Source organism: Solanum tuberosum, unplaced genomic scaffold (genome assembly GCF_000226075.1).
Source record: "Solanum tuberosum cultivar DM 1-3 516 R44 unplaced genomic scaffold, SolTub_3.0 scf00023, whole genome shotgun sequence".
Lineage (NCBI taxonomy): Eukaryota > Viridiplantae > Streptophyta > Magnoliopsida > Solanales > Solanaceae > Solanum > Solanum tuberosum.
In genome coordinates, this window is record NW_006238949.1 from 2,685,461 (window position 1) to 2,702,411 (window position 16,951).

At 32.4% G+C, this 16,951-nt stretch overlaps 1 protein-coding gene and 1 long non-coding RNA gene across 2 annotated transcripts; one reads left to right on the forward strand and one right to left on the reverse strand.

Moving 5' to 3' along the window:
* Nucleotides 1-5,448: 5,448 nt before the first annotated feature.
* On the reverse strand, nucleotides 5,449-7,898 carry LOC102591850 (uncharacterized). The gene is made up of 2 exons (XR_366838.2): nucleotides 7,755-7,898; nucleotides 5,449-5,765 (listed from the first exon to the last, which is right to left on the reverse strand). It is a non-coding gene; the product is annotated as an uncharacterized lncRNA (long non-coding RNA).
* A 3,239-nt stretch (nucleotides 7,899-11,137) lies between these two features.
* On the forward strand, nucleotides 11,138-14,787 carry LOC102592182 (probable LRR receptor-like serine/threonine-protein kinase IRK). The gene is made up of 2 exons (XM_006341241.2): nucleotides 11,138-12,999; nucleotides 13,174-14,787. Exons 1-2 carry the CDS (start codon nucleotides 11,498-11,500, stop codon nucleotides 14,618-14,620), a joined length of 2,949 nt encoding a protein of 982 aa, XP_006341303.1. The 5' UTR covers nucleotides 11,138-11,497; the 3' UTR covers nucleotides 14,621-14,787.
* Nucleotides 14,788-16,951: the final 2,164 nt, after the last annotated feature.

Here is a 16,951-nt window from a genome sequence, read left to right on the forward strand (position 1 = left end):
ATTTGTTACAAGCAATCTAAAAATTCGACACAAATTTTTTTACCGATTATATCCTCAATTAATTATTTTGAAAAAGTTAGAACTTTTTGAAATCTTAAATTTTTAATTCATTCACTTCATAATTAATAGGAGTAAAATGATAAACTCGCTATGTCAATTATTGTTTTCTTAAAAGGTGTCTCAATTCAAAAGTGGACAAGTAATTAGGGACATAGGGAGTGTTTAACTAATAATGATAATTAAATTATGTATAAAAATTATGCTAATTTTAACATATAAATAAGGACATATCCTTTTGGCCAGAAAATTTGGCCAGAATGATATTTTACCTATGTTATTTTTACCTTTTTAAACATTTTTATCCTTTTAACTTTAATACCTTTTAATTAAAAAATGAAAAAAGATCAATTTATTTTAAAATAAAAAAGATATTATAAATTTTTTAAATTTCTGGCCATTTAGCATTACCTTATAAATAATTCCAACCAACCACCAGAGGGGTAAATACATTGGTTAATGGAAGAGCAGTGGAGTTTTTCACTACTACTACTCCCATGTTCCTTTTTATTTGTCCAATTTTGACTTTTTACTTGCAATTTTTGACAAATCAAGAATTATTATTTTTATCTATTATACACTCAATTTATTTAGATAGTTAATATTTTTGAAAAAAATAAAACCTCTTTAACGAGTAAATCGATTTTGAAATTCTATCAATTAATAGAGGTAAAATAGTAAACTCATATCCATTATTATATTCTTATGTGTGTCAAGTCAAAAATGAATAAGTAAATAGACACATTCGGAGGTATTAATGAAAGAGTTGGGACAGCGCGCCATTCACGCCACACTTCATAAAAACCAATCCCCGATAACTGAAATCCCTTTGTTCAAGACACAAAGTCATCTTTTGAGTATTATTTTAAAACTTTCATTACAATATTCAAATCATTAAACTATTAATCTTTAGGGTAAAGTCAATTAATGACATTAATCAAAGTACTACTCCCTCTGTCCCATTTTATGTGACAACATTTCCTTTTTGGTCAGTTCCAAAAAGAATGTCACATTTCCTTATATGGTAAGTTTATAAAGATACAATTCCTCTTTTATCCTTGTTAGTCCCACTTAATCTTAAAATAATACTCCAATACATTTATGAGGAGAGAGAAAAAAGAGTCTACTTTTTAAAGGGCAATTTGGTAAACATTTCAAAGTCTTCATTTATTTCTTAAACTCCGTGCCCGGTCAAATGTTGCCACATAAAATGGGACGGAGGGAGTACTATATTACTCTCTCTATCTCATATTAATTCTCTCATTTCTCTTTCACACCCTCTTTAAAAATCATAAATAAAAATTTCATATACTATTTTATTCTTATTTTTTCAATATAATCAATATTATTATTTATTTTACGGCAAAATGAAAAAAAGTTAATTAACTTTATAAATACATATGTATTTTGTGACTAAATAATTTTAAGACTTAAGTCATCTGCGGCCCCTTAAAGTTGTCCGCACAATTCACTTAGACACTTCAACTAAGGCTAGTACCTATTAAACACTTTTATCTATTCAAAACTTGTTCCTATTAAATATTTTCCGATAATAAGTAAAAAAAATAAAGTGTGTGTAATGCACTTGATGTGATGTGGCAAAATGACTATTTAAAAGATAACATGTGGCGTAGGGTCCAACAATTATAGGAAAAAAAATTATGTTAAAAAGAATGAAAATTATTTCAAATAAATTTTTCCATCTAATTTTTTTTAAAAAATAAATGAGAAGTTCAACCCTACCCAGCCCCTTTTCTTCTTCATCTTCTTCCTAACAATTTTTTTTCTCAAACGATAAAATTCAATATATTTGTTAATTGCTTTTATAATTATTTTTTATTCCTAATACGTGAGAGAAAAAGGTATTCAAAGAGACTGATACAAGAGTGATGAAGAAAGAGAGTCTTTCAATCGATAGCAAAGAGAAATCGAGAGGACCTAAATTATTTTATGAATCAATCTGATATTATTTTTGATAATTTTAATGGGTTTACATTTTAATTTGAATGGTAATATTGTTCGAAGGTGACCGAGATGGACGTCGATCGGCTAATTTTTTTCAGCCTGATGTTCTCTCTTCTTTTTTCCTTCAAATTCAACTAGTCGATTCATTTTTTATTGTTTTTAATAAATATTGAAAAGAGATAGAATAGAAAAAAAAAAAAAAAAAACAGGGCTTCTTTGGTGAAGAAGACGACTTGAAAGGGGTGGGGGTGGGGGGCTTTTTTTCTGTTTTGTTTTTGTTTTAAGAATTAGTATTACTTTTAAATTATTTTTAAAAAAATTAAACTATTTAAATGCCAAGTGGTAAAAAGTATTAAGTTTTTTTTGAAAAAATAAAAATAAAATAATATTTAAGGTTTTTTCACGCGCTCAGCTGAAGTGAAAAACACTTTGTTTGCCACATCAAGTTTTGTGTTTAATAAGTATACTTTTTGAAATATTTAGGTGTTCAATAGGTAATAGTCATAGTTGAGGTGTCTATGTGAAATATGCAGACAACTTTAAGGGGTTGCAGATGACTTAGACCTAATTTTAATAATATAGAATACCATCATAGGATGTAGTGCAGTAGAAGGAATTGTTCCTCTCTTAATTAGATGTTTCAGATTCGAGTCTTAAGTATGGAAAAATTCTTGATAGACAGTGCAACCCCCGAATGAGGCTCTATCGACGCCACATAAATCTAAATTAGTTGAACTATGATGCAAATATCTAATATCGAACGAGAAAAACAAACTAATATAGAAGTGAGCTAGGGAGTTAGTAGATTGAGACAACGTCACTCCTCCAACTAATGTGAAGAATAGTCCGTTTTAAGACAAAAGTGTTGAGTTGAGAGTTGGCATTTTTATTTTATTAGGACTACTCCTTTTTATGTTTTCTTATATGAAAAGGAGAAAATTGGCTCATCTATCAACCATTTTCACTGCCCAATTTTTGTTTTTTTCATCCATATCTATTTCTTAATCCCAAGTTTAATAGTAAAAAAATACCTTGTAAAGAGGAATTTTAACTTATAAATCCTTCCCTTTCTCTTGTGGTCAAAGGATGTTAACGTGACTTGATTATTCTAATCTTTTGGTTTTGTACTTACAATCGTTATAAACAATGTGAAGTAGGATATTATTGTTATTTTCCTCTTTCTTTATTACTATTAATTTTAGATCTTTGGCATTTCTTTATTTTTTAAACAACGTGACAAGCAAGGCTGCAGAATAAAAAACAAACCCTATTTTGTTATTTTGTCAATATGTTACACTTTTCAATGATAGACATATATATATAATATTGTTGGTCAAAGAAAATTAGGTTTGGCGTAGCTTAAATGGAGGGCAATGGTTTTAATTGAGTTGTCGATTCTCATTGCTATTCTGTCCATTTCCCAATGAGATAGGTAGGATTCTTCAACCACTCTATTCCATTCCATTCTATCCAAATATGTTTGAGGACATGCGAATTTAATGTTATTGGGGTAAATATAACCTTTTTTAAGAGTATAATGACAAATATAATCATTTTTTAGAGTACAAAAATAAATATATTGATGACATGAGGAGTTAATATCGTAGGGGTAAATATGACTCTGTTAAAGATTATAAGGGCAAATATGACCCTAAATTTGTATGAAAAGGGTAAATATGTTGAAAAGTATAACTAAGGGTAAATATGACTTATTTGTGAGAGTACAAGGACAAATATGACCTTTTTCGTTAATTATATTTTAGAAAACTAATTTGACTAATAATATTTAACATGGAAGATCATTAACCATCGCAATGAAATGAAGCCTAGATCTCGGTGTGTTAATTAACACTTGATATCCTTGATCTTAGCCTCTTGGGCAATTCTTTCTTCATGACTAACTTTTAAAGTTGACTTAAATTCAAAATTCATTTACTTATAACTTTATGAAAGTAACCTGAGCTAGCGTTTGATTAGAGATTTCAGATCGATTTTAAAAATTTATCGTAAAAAAAATGTTTGATCATGAAATTTGATCAGATTCTTCAAATATTATCAAGTTCTCAAATCTGATCTGATTGTACTTTTCACTCACAAAACTTCAAATAAAAATGGGAAAATACATAAAAACCCCCCTGAACTTGGCACGAAAACTTACTTTAATACTTCAACTACACGGGTGTTTATATACCACCCTAATCTCATTTAAAGTGAATAAATACCCCCCTTAATGCGGACGTGGCATAATGGACCCCCCCCCCCCCCCCGCAGCCCTTTTCACTTATTTTGAACCCCCTTATCTCGCCCTTTCTCCTTCTTCGAACAGCCCCATTGTACCCTACCTCTCGCCCTTTTTCCTTCTTCGAACACCCCCATTGTACCCTACCTCACCTGCATCTTAATCTTCATCTTTTTTTTTTTGTTTTCAGATCTACTAAAGAGAGAAAAATCATTAAACTTCGTTCCGATCAAACTTGAGATTTCTGTCAAACAAAAGAAAATTTCATAACACATTTTTATGATTTCAAAAATTATGATTGTTGTATGTCATGAAAAAATAAGGGTTTTTGAAGATGGAATATTGGAAAGGATTTTTTTATTTTTTTTACTAAAGGGTCGAATTCATCTACATTTTCAGTTGATTTATTTGTCCTCAAATACCAAAGAGAGCAATACATCGATAAAAAATTCAATGTAGGTCCATATTTGTTGCAATCTCACATCAATGGATATTGATAGAAAATGTATGAGAATTTTCTCAAAAGAAATTAGTGAAATTGTTAGAAGATATTGAGGTTGAAAATAGAGAAGTCATTAGTGAAAATTAATGATAATCAAGCAAGAAATGAGAAAACACTAATGGAGGTGGAAGGTAGTGCATCCATTGGAGAGAGAAGGGAAAAACAAATTAAATTTTAAAAATTGATTTCTAACATGGGAGAGAGAAGAAGAAGGGAAGGAAAAAAATAAATTTTTAAAACTGATTTCCAACACGATTCTGACGTGGCAATGATGTGGCGTTGATATGGCAATGACTTGGCGCGTGTGTAATATACTTGCCACTGTGAGACTGGTTTTGTATTCTTAGGGGGGTATTTATTCACTTTAAATGAGATTAGGGGGGTATATAAACACCCGTGTAGTTGAAGTATTAAAGTAAGTTTTCGTGCCAAGTTCAGGGGGTTTTTTATGTATTTTCCCAATAAAAATCAAGTAAATTACAAATTCAGACACAACTTCAAAAACTTAAATTTTTAAATTTCAACTTCAAAATTTATGGCCAAACAAAAGTTTATTGACCAAGCAAAAATATTAAGATGTTGTCACGACCCAAAATCGGGTCATGATGGCGCTTATAAACCCCGAGTAAGCAAGCCAAAACCCAAACCAAAAGCTGAGGAAGATAACAATTTAACTAATAATAACTAAGAATAAACGGAAACATGGATTATATATGGAAACATGCCATAGTATAGATCTGTAAGTATGATACAAAATATACAAAAGAAGCCCAAAAGTGACCAAGAAGGAAAACTAATACGAGACCTAATGTCACTGATACAGAAGCTACTAAGTACAGAAAAGCTATATATACAAAAGAACTGACCAATCAAGATACATAATACAAGTCAGTGCAAAAGAGGGAAAGCAAAAAGTCTCTGAACGCTAAGAGCTCAGCACGATCCATATCTGTGACAGCCAAGGGAGATCTAATGCTCACTTGGGGTGGCTCGTACTAAGATCTGCATCAGAAAAAGAAGCAAAAGTGTAATATGAGTATCAAAATACGGGATACTCAGTAGACATGACAGACTGGTCGAGCTCAGAAAGATAATATATATATAATAAGCAACATGATAGTTCTAACAGGAGTCTGGTAATAAGGCTAAAAGTAACCAAAACTATCGGCACGGAAGGCAACAACAACTTTACCACACGACAATCAATCAAACAATGAAATGATATGCACATGTGCCAATGCATGTTTAAAGTAAAAAGGTATCGAAATTATCTCATCGGCTATTCTGTGGACCCCCAAGATAACTACAGAACCCGCCTCAACTCAACTACAAATGTAATAATAGTAACAAAAATACGAAATTCAATCTGCAGGCTGTTGGAGCTTATGAACATATGTCTAATAAGACAAAAATGATACATTTTCTCTCTATCAGTAAAATCAATGAAAATCAATAATCCTGCTCCCTCGAATCTAAATTCAGTAGAAAATATAGTAAGTATTCAAGAACCTCTTTTCTTTCTAAAATCAAATGCAATTATGTTATCAATATGCCATGAACATGATTTCATGCCACCACAACCCAAACATTCTCACAGATCAATTCATACAACACACAACCGGGTAGACACTCGTCATAAGATAGTCGTACTAATTTGGAACTCTAGCTAGTCCAAGCCCAAGGACTCAGTCCCAACAGTTCAATCAATAAAGCGATAAACTCGAAACATAACTCAAAAAAGACACACACACACAAAAAAAATAAACAAGCAATCAATGGGCATACCAACTAATTTCCAGACTACCTAAGAGCATTCTAAGGATCTAAACCACAATCAATCCAAGACACAACCTAAACTAAGACTTATCGACTAAAATACTAAACTAAATAATCTGAAATGACAAATAAATCTCACTAAAGGTAAAATACACCTACTAACTAATCCTAAAGCATTTATAACTATCAACTATTCAAAACATACATAATCAAGCTAAGAAAAGTCTAAAAAAGAGAAATCATAACCTACCTCTAGACCGAAATCGCACACGAATGACTACTCTGGTGTTTTTCCCTTTCGAAGAGCCTCGAAATGTTTTCAAGCTATCAACAACTCGATGGGAACGCAAAAACAAGCACAACAATATCCATATTAATATTGATAATTTGAACTTGCAAATACAAACCCAAAAACGCAACTGTGGAACCCCCACACAGAGTCATAAAATTGACTTCGTTAGGAGGTCCCAAACTGCTCAAGAAAGTTGTGCCCCGAAAATGGGTACAATCCGAGCCACCATTGAGCCAAAACAGTCCCTCCAAAAATTAACTCAACAAGGATCAAAAAGCTGAATCAAAGAGAAATTTATGGAAATTACCAAGGTTAGTTAAAGATTCAACCACCTCGGAACGTGTCCATGCGATTCCCCAACACAACTCAACAAGAATCACGCAAATCTGTCAATAATTTCTCTCCAAATCGCCAAAATACTAAGTCTTAAAATGAACAAATGCATTCCTAAAACGAGTATAAATTCTTATTACTGTCAAGGAATTAACCATTTGCAAACGCGACGAGAAGAACACGAACGTAAAGGCCTAGGGAGCTAACCCTTTGAATGCAGTAAGAGACTCGTGAACGCGGAGACCACGAAGTTTACTCTTTGCGAACGCGAAGAAGGGAACAGTGTTGCACCAGCAACACTACATCAGTAGTTCACTAAAAGTGAGAAATCCCACGATGGTGGCTCAAAAATCGTTCAGAATTTCATCGACGCAAACAAACTATGCGACCCAATTTAATATGACTTTTCAGACTCAACGAAATCGATGAAATAACTAACGGAGGTCATCTTGTCAAAATATTGACCAAATTCAATACTTACAAAAAAAATACTAAGTCGCTTAGTGAAGGAAACAAACTTTTGGAGGACAATATAGCTAAGATCAAGAACATCATAGAGGTGAATGATATGTCTTTGGATTTTAACTAACCTTGCACCAACTCGCATGATTTGCAGACCAAACAGAGCAGCCCTGTAATTTCCATTTGTATAAAAAGTCATGATGTACCTTAAAACACTGCAAGTAAGGAGTGTCCAAAATTTATTCACAGTAAAAGTTGTAATTATTGTAATTTAAGATGGACCCAGAACACAAGAATGTTGTAATCTTTACAAGGAAATCTTTGGGTCTGTTTGGAAAGCCACTTAGTAATTGAAATTGGTATAATTACTAGGGTAGTAATTACCAACCTAGTAATTACACTGACCTGTTTGGTTGCCACAGTGTAATTACATGAACTCAGAAGAAGAAGAAGAAGGAGAAGAAGAAGGAGATCACACAAGTCCAGGCTCGGAATCTACACAAGTGTAGAAGCAAGGGGTGAGTACCAAAACGTGCTTAAGGCACTTTAGGCAATACCAATACTAATACATGATTTGCTTACTTTTCACTATTATTTGTTATCAAATATAAAATTAAACAAATAAATATAATAATAATTAACAAAAGAAATGTACATGTAATATAATCTATATTTTCTTGGAGGGTCAAAGACTTTACCTTTTCAATTATAGTGAAGAATAATTAGAACATAAAAAAAAAAAAAAGAGAAGTTACAACACTTTTGATGATATCATGAATTTTGAGTGAATAAAAGTTGAAAGCTTAACTCATATTTTACCCATGAAATCATGAATACCCATATTTCTATGGATTAAATATGAGTATAAACCCATTATTTACCCATCTAAAAAGTTACTCACCCAACCCATTAAAATATGGACAGATTAAAGGGGTTAATAAAATATGGGCTCATTTTATCGGCACTAGTTATATATAGCATAAAAAAGTGTATCAAACAAGAGACTACTAATACACAAAGCTAGTGCATACATTATTTTTGCTAATACATTTTACCAAACGACCCTAAAAGATGATGGTTGATATTTGAGGACAAAAATACAAGCACCATCATCTTTGACCACTTGATATGAATGTACTCTCTCAGTTCCTTTTTATATGTCATTTTTACTATAAATAGTTAGTCTATAATACTTATCATTTCATAAAATTAATGCATAAATTATAATATTTTTTTTATTTTATCTTTGTGAGTTATTAGTCTTGAAAATATACATTTGACCAACATAGAAAAACTAATTGGATAATTCATGTTCATTGGTCAAATTAATTAATCAAAATAAATTAATTCATATTCATTAATTGAAAAGTTGACTTCAAAAAAATTAAATAAGGATAAAATAATAAACTTACTTAATTTCTTAATACATGTGAAATAAAAAATGGTGACATATAAATAGGAACGGAGGGAGTAATTTTTTGTAATGTTTTTTCTTTGCTTAATCTATAAATAGCTTAAAATTAAATTTGACTTTTTGAAAAAAAATAAAATTTGGTGATTTCCTTTTTATCACATTGTTTTAGCCAGTTAAATAATTCTCTTTTTCTTCTCTTTCTCTTTTTGCTTGAATACGTGTGTTTTGAAGATGTGATGAACTATTTTAAAGAATAAGAACATCGGAAAAAAAATGTCTGACTAGAATTAGTTGAAGGTGTCTTTCATTATCATTACGTTTGCATTGTAGAAGGTTGGATTTTAGTTTAAAAGACAATATCAATAAATTATATTTTGTTTTCAATGTGCAACTAAAAATTGAATTGAATGTTGTTTTATGTATGGTGGTTATTAATAGCCATAAGATGAAAGTTAAGAGATTTTAAATTTAACTTGACCTTATTTTTAATACTCCTAGAAATATTTTTATACAAAAGTTTATAAACAAAATTAATATCTAAACCAAGATCTAACAACCCCTTTCATAATTTCATTAATATGAACATCAAAGGATGTGCTGCAATGAATGATGTTACTTTTCCCTTAATTAGAAGTTTCGGATTCGAATCCTTGATATGAAAAGTTTTTTGATAGGGAGCGCTTCCCCCGGATGGGGCTCTGTGCCGCGCGAATTCAATTGGTTGGACTCTAATGCGAATACCTGGAAATTGGATGAGAAACCAAAAAAATCACTAATGTTAATTTATGTAGAAGACTTTTCCAATATTTTTTTATTTTTTATTTTTTAATCTTAAATCCATGTTAACAGATAAATAATTATATTTTTTGATATGTTAAAAGTGAAAAATAAAAATAAAACTATTTATGAAATAATGAATGAATAAAAATGAAATAATAATAAATAGGAAAAACTATGCAGAATAGCAAACGTATAGACTATACTAGATAGTAGATACTATTGCTACAATTTAAAAAAATGTAATTTGCGGCTTCAGTTTTCCCAATTTTTGCTATCGCCTAATTTGTTTAATTCGCCTGATTTGTATAATTCGTCTGATTTGTATAAATACAGAATTTTATAATTCTATTATTGACTATATAAATCCAAAAATTTGTATATGCTTACCTTAGCTATTTGTATACGATTTATGAAAAATTCATAATAATTTACCTTGTTTGTATATTGGCAAGCGAAATATACAAATGAAATTTTGAAAAATTCATGAATGTATAAATACATAATTTGTATATATTTACCCTATTTGTATATTCACAAGTGAAATGTACAAACAGACAAAAATATACAAAATTCGCCTCCATAGCAATCATAAATATGGAGCGCAATTATCGAAATTATAGCAATAAAGCCTTATTATATCTATTACGTTTGCTATTTTTGAATTTTTTTTCTAATTAATATGTATTTATTTATATTATTTTCCAACCTCGCAGCAAGTATAAGTGAATTTTTGGGTTTTTTTTTATTGTTCAAAATAATTGAATTGTTTGAAGTTTAAGATGGATGTTTAATTTTTTTTCCATAATTAGCCTTTTTTTAATGAACTTTTATATTTTCTATGACATAAATAATACTACTGACAAAATTATATTTATTATTTCACAAATAACAACTACCAAAAATAGAATATAATTTATATTATTAAATATTTTTCTTAATAGGTGTACACTTTCTTACAAATTCAATACTCCCTCTGTCCCTAATTACTTGATCATTTTTCCTTTTTTAGTTGTCCCTAATTACTTGTCCATTTTGACAAATCAAGAAAGGATAATTTTTTTTTATCTATTATATCCTCAATTAATTACTTTGAAAAAGGTAAAACTTCCTAAAAAGCTTTACGTTTTTAATTCATTCATTTCATAATTAATAAGGATAAAATGGTTTACTCACTATATCAATATATATATTTTTTAATAAATATGTCAATTCAAAAGTGGACAAGTAATTAAGAACGAAAGTAATAAATACGAAATGAAAGCGGAGAAATAGTGGGCGGGGTAGTGTCCATAGTCCACCATATTAAAGAGGCAGTGGGCAGAGAGAATTGCTGTTTTTTCGGCGTTACACTCTCTCTTCACTCCAAAACTTGTCTAATTTTGACTATACAAAATCATTTGAATCCACCTCCTCAACAAAGAACCAGCCTTGATGAACTTTTCTCTCTCACTACTCACTGTCTTTCGTCACTCTCTTCTTCTAAAACTGTCCTCCCCCTTTTAAGTTTCTCTCTTTCTTGATTCCAACTTGTCTGCTTAAACACCCTTTTTCTTCCTCTCCATCACACACACATTCTTGCAGAATACCCTTTTTCTTCTACTCTATCTTCAACCACTGACAATGTTTCTTTTATTCACTCAATCTATTCTTTAACCTTTATGTTTTGTTTTCTTATATATGCAATTTACATATCTCTTCACCATATATTTCATTTTTGTTGGAGACAAAATGTTGTGGCATATAATAACTGTTTTATCTTTAGCTCCATTTCTGGTACACTCTTTAGACCCAGCATTCAATGATGATGTAATGGGTTTAATTGTTTTGAAAGCTGGATTCACTGACCCTAAATCTAAACTTGCATCTTGGACAGAAGATGATCCTACTCCTTGTAATTGGGTTGGTATAAATTGTTATCCTCAATCCAATAGAGTTTCTGAGATTTTACTTGATAATTTCTCTCTTTCTGGACATATTGGGAGAAGTCTCTTGAGGTTACAATTCTTAAAGGTTTTGTCTTTGTCTAACAATAACTTTACTGGCAATATCAATCCCATTTTATCCCAAATACCTAGCTTGAGGGTTATTGATTTGAGTCACAACACTTTGTCAGGTTCAATCCCTGATGAATTTTTTCAACAATGTAGCTCTTTACAATCTGTTTCTTTTGCAAACAACAATCTTACTGGTGAAATCCCTCAATCTTTAACATCTTGTTCAACGCTCCAAAGGGTTAACTTTTCATCCAACCGCCTTTCGGGTCCGTTGCCTTCAGCTTTATGGTCCTTAACCTCTCTTCAATCTCTTGATGTTTCTGATAATTTAATGGAGGGTGAGATTCCTAAAGCAATTGAAGGTTTATATTCTTTGAGGTCAATTAATTTACATAAAAACAAGTTTACTGGTTGGCTGCCTGAAAATATTGGAAACTGTGTGCAGCTCAAGTCAATTGATCTCAGTGACAATTTGTTGAATGGGGAACTTCCTGAGTCTATGAGAAGATTGGGTTTTTGTACCAATATGGAGTTAAGATCAAATTTGCTTAATGGGCAGATTCCAGATTGGATAGCAGAGATGAAAAGCCTCAAGGTTTTGGATCTTTCTGCGAATAATCTTTCTGGTAGGATTCCAACCTCTATGGGAGATGTTTCATTGCTAAAGGAACTCAATTTGTCAAACAATTACTTCGTTGGAAGCTTGCCTCGGTCCTTGATGAAATGCAATGACCTTGTAATCTTGGACATAGGCAACAACTTCTTGACTGGTAACCTTCCTTCTTGGACCTTTGAATTGGGTGTAGAGAGTATTTCTCTTTCGGGGAATAGGTTTACCGGGCATATAGATTATCCGTCCATATCCATGGATGCTTCTTATCGAAGCCTTCAAGTTTTGGATTTGTCTTCCAATGCATTATCTGGTGAAATACCAGCTGCCATTTGGAATATCAGTAGCTTGCAGGTCTTGAATATTTCCAGGAACTTTTTGTCTGGTACTATTCCAGAAGCTGTAGGTAAACTAAACGCAACTCGAATTCTTGATTTAAGTCACAATCAACTAAACGGAAGTATTCCCAGTGAAATTGGGAGTGCTGTTTCATTGCTGGAACTGAAGCTGAGAGAAAATCATTTGAGTGGTACAATTCCTGCAGATATAGCGAATTGCTCTGCTCTAAGTTCATTGTAAGTTTCCTGCCACTTCCATCTCATTTTTATTCAATGTGTTGAAAACTTTTGTATTTAGCTTTTCGATCATGTTATCTTCGTTTAAATTGCAGTTATGTGCATCATGATGTTTGCATTTGTTATGTCTGTGTGATTCTAAGAGTCATTTGTTCTGCATTTTCGATTGTGTAGGGACTTGTCACACAACAACCTCACTGGCCCTATCCCTCCAGAGATTGCTAAGTTGACCATTCTTGAAGTGGTAGATTTCTCCTTTAACCAATTTTCTGGAAGCTTACCTAAAGAACTAACCAATCTTTCGCACCTTGCCACATTTAATGTCTCCCACAACCATCTCAAAGGTGAACTTCCAGTAGGTGGCTTTTTCAACACCATTTCTCCATCATCTGTTGTTGGTAATCCATCCCTATGTGGTTCTGTTCTCAACCACTCCTGCCCTGCTGTCCATCCAAAGCCTCTTGTACTAAACCCCAATTCATCTGACCCGAATCATGCTTCTGTTACTTCGCTTGGTCATAAGAGAATCATGCTCAGTATATCATCTCTCATTGCCATTGGAGCAGCAGTTTTCATAGCACTTGGAGTAGTGGTCGTTTCTATTCTCAATTTGCATGTGCGCTCTTCTATGGCACTCTCTGCTGCAACTTTCACCTTATCTGGTGGCGATGACTTTAGCCATTCACATGGTACAGAAGCCAATCTAGGCAAGCTTGTTATGTTTTCTGGTGATGCAGATTTTGTTGTTGGAACTCAAGCGCTGCTCAACAAGGATAATGAACTTGGACGTGGTGGTTTTGGATCTGTATACAAGACAGAACTCGGAGATGGACGTTCTGTTGCCATTAAGAAGCTCAACATTACAAGTTTGATCAAGTCCCAAGAAGATTTTGAGAGGGAAATGAAAAGTCTCGGAAGCATCAGGCACGAGAACCTTGTGGCACTTGAAGGTTATTATTGGACACCTTCTCTCCAGCTCCTGATTAATGAATATGTATCTGGAGGCAGCTTGTACAAATTACTCCATGAGGAAAGTTCCAAAAGGAGTCTCTCTTGGCAGCAAAGGTTCAACATTATTCTTGATACTGCGAAAGGCTTAGCCTATCTGCACCAGCTGAACATAATTCATTACAATATGAAGTCAACCAACGTCCTCATAGATGATGGTTCTGCCAGCACAAAAGTTGGAGATTTTGGTTTGGCTCGTTTATTACCAGTCTTGGATCGTTACATATTGAGCAGCAAGATTCAGAGTGCACTTGGATACATGGCTCCTGAATTTGCATGCCAGACGGTGAAGATAACTGAGAAATGTGATGTCTATGGATTTGGCATCTTGATTCTTGAGGTGGTGACAGGGAAAAGACCCATGGAGTACATGGAAGATGACGTGATTGTATTATGTGACATGGTGCGGGGAGCACTAGAAGAAGGCAGGATAGAAGAATGCATTGACGGACGGCTCCAAGGTAACTTCCCTGTCGAAGAGGCAATTCCAGTTGTGAAACTTGGTTTAATATGTGCATCTCAAGTTCCATCCAATCGACCAGACATGGAAGAGGTGATCAAAATTTTGGAGCTAATTCGATGTCCGTCAGAAAGTCCAGAGGAAATAGAGTAATGTTATAAGGTGTTTGTGGAAAACCAGATTATAGAGAATGAGTCATGTGGTGAACAGGAATTCAGTTTTGTTTGTTACATTTGGAGAAGGTCACTATCCTCTTGTTATTTTGTCATATCCATACATGTTAAATCTTTATATGTTATTTAAATAACTGGATTCCTCTTCACCAGCTCCAGTTTGGGACCCTTGTTAGATTTGGATAGACTGGCATTGTCTTTATATAGTATTCAGACATCCAACTTGTTGTCTTGTGCTTGTTTGATGTTGTTGTCCATACAAAGCTGAAAAAAATACATCAGTTGTATTCTTATAGAAGAAGACCCACATGGATTCCTAATGAAATGAAAACATCAAAGTAGCCCACCACTCAGTGGCATTTCATTTCCTTTAACACTTTGGATATCATTTTGGTAACACATCCAGCCATTTTAGATAATGCTAATGAGCAGTAACCTAACATAAAAAAAAGAGTCATAATACAGAAATATGTCCTTTAATTTGGCTTCAGTTCACATCTATGTCCTCTAATTTTAGGTGTACACAAGTAATACTTAAACTTGTATAAAATTGAACAAGTAGACACACGTGTCTTATGTGACATAATACATGTAGGACGTCATGAAAGATGCTACATAGGGTAAATGTGCTTATTTGTTCAATTTTATACAAGTTTAAGTGTCTACTTGCGCACATCCAAAGTTAAAGGTCATAGTTGTCTGCTGAAGCCAAGTTAAGGGTCATGTTTATGTATTATGCCTAGAAAAAAGAGTCATGATACATTAACATACCCTTTTAACTTGACGTTAGCTGACATCTATGCTCCCTAACTTTGAGTATACAACAACCACTTAAATTTGTATAAAGTTGAACAAGTAAACACATGCGTCCTATGTGAAAATTCAAATTCACATCCTAAACGTATTATGTCACGTAAGATGCGTGCGTGTTCAATTTTACTTATCAGAATGTGACCATTATTTTTTATATTTGCAAACAAAAATGTCTTTCTTGAATAATGAGAAAGAATCCATTCACTAGCACACTTATGTTAAAGTAGGAGAGGTTGGTGAAATAATGAATGCTTCGATATCAATTCTTACTAGAATGAATTGAAGACTAGGTGGGGTGGGGGGACCTTAACTGCACTTGTCCCATGTGCATGAAAATGGGTTGCTATCATGCCAAGTTTGTTTAAACAATAAAGAGCTTTGTATTTTTAATGTAAAAGTGAATTTTAAATGCCAACAATAAAGATGAATAACCTTGTAAGTTTAAATTTCAAATCACCATTGACCATTGAGATTCATTCATTCCATTTAAAACTCTATCAGTCTCTTTTTACTTGTCAAGTTTTAATTTGACACACTTATTAAGAAAATAATTATTAATATAGTGAGTTTACCATTTTACCCCTGTTATTTGATAGTCTTAAGCATATTTACTTACTAGTACATTTTTCAAAGACATTAACTTAATGTTAATAAATTGAGGGTATAATAGGAAGAAAAAAATTGTCCTTCCTTGATTTGTCAAAGATGACAAGGAAAAGGAAATTCAAATTAGGAAATATTTGACAAGTCAATAGAGACGGTGGGAGTATTTAGTGGTTTAAGCACGATTGATGTTGCTTGTCCAACAAACAACATTATTTGTGCAAGTTCAAATGATTATTGAAACACTTAGCCATATTTGGTCTTAGTTAATAACCATTATGCCTAAACAAGAAATAGTTCTAAAGGCCATCATAAACCATTATGGCAGAGCCTACCATGATTGTTCTACTCATAATTACTCCTTGGATAGATTATGATACAAGAAATACACTAGTTGCATGCTTGGGAAATATTTAAATAATATACCTACCATGATCAAGAGACTCAATTATGAAAAACAGATGCGTAATTTCCTAGTGTTCCAAAAAATAAAATTTGAATGTCTTTAAAGAGTGAAACACTATTACATGATAGAAAATAAAGGTATCTTGGACAGTGTATAGAGAGAGCAACATGATTTTTTTTTCTTTCTTTCAATTCTTTTCTCTTTAGGGGTTTTCCTTTATGAGGACACAATGATGGAGACTCCATGTTAAACTTTCACTAATCTACTAGTGCTATATGTCTTTGCTTTATTAAAGATCTTTCATGAGTGGGGACAAAGCTTATATAACCTTCAATCTGTTTATTCATTTCATGGGCATAAAGTGATGACTTGGGCATATGTAAACAATACAAAAGTAAAAAAAGCTTAGAAGAGTGCAATATTTCTTACTCCATTTTCTAGGGAGAAGAAGATTGTACTATAAGACTTCAATTTTAGCTTTCTCAACAT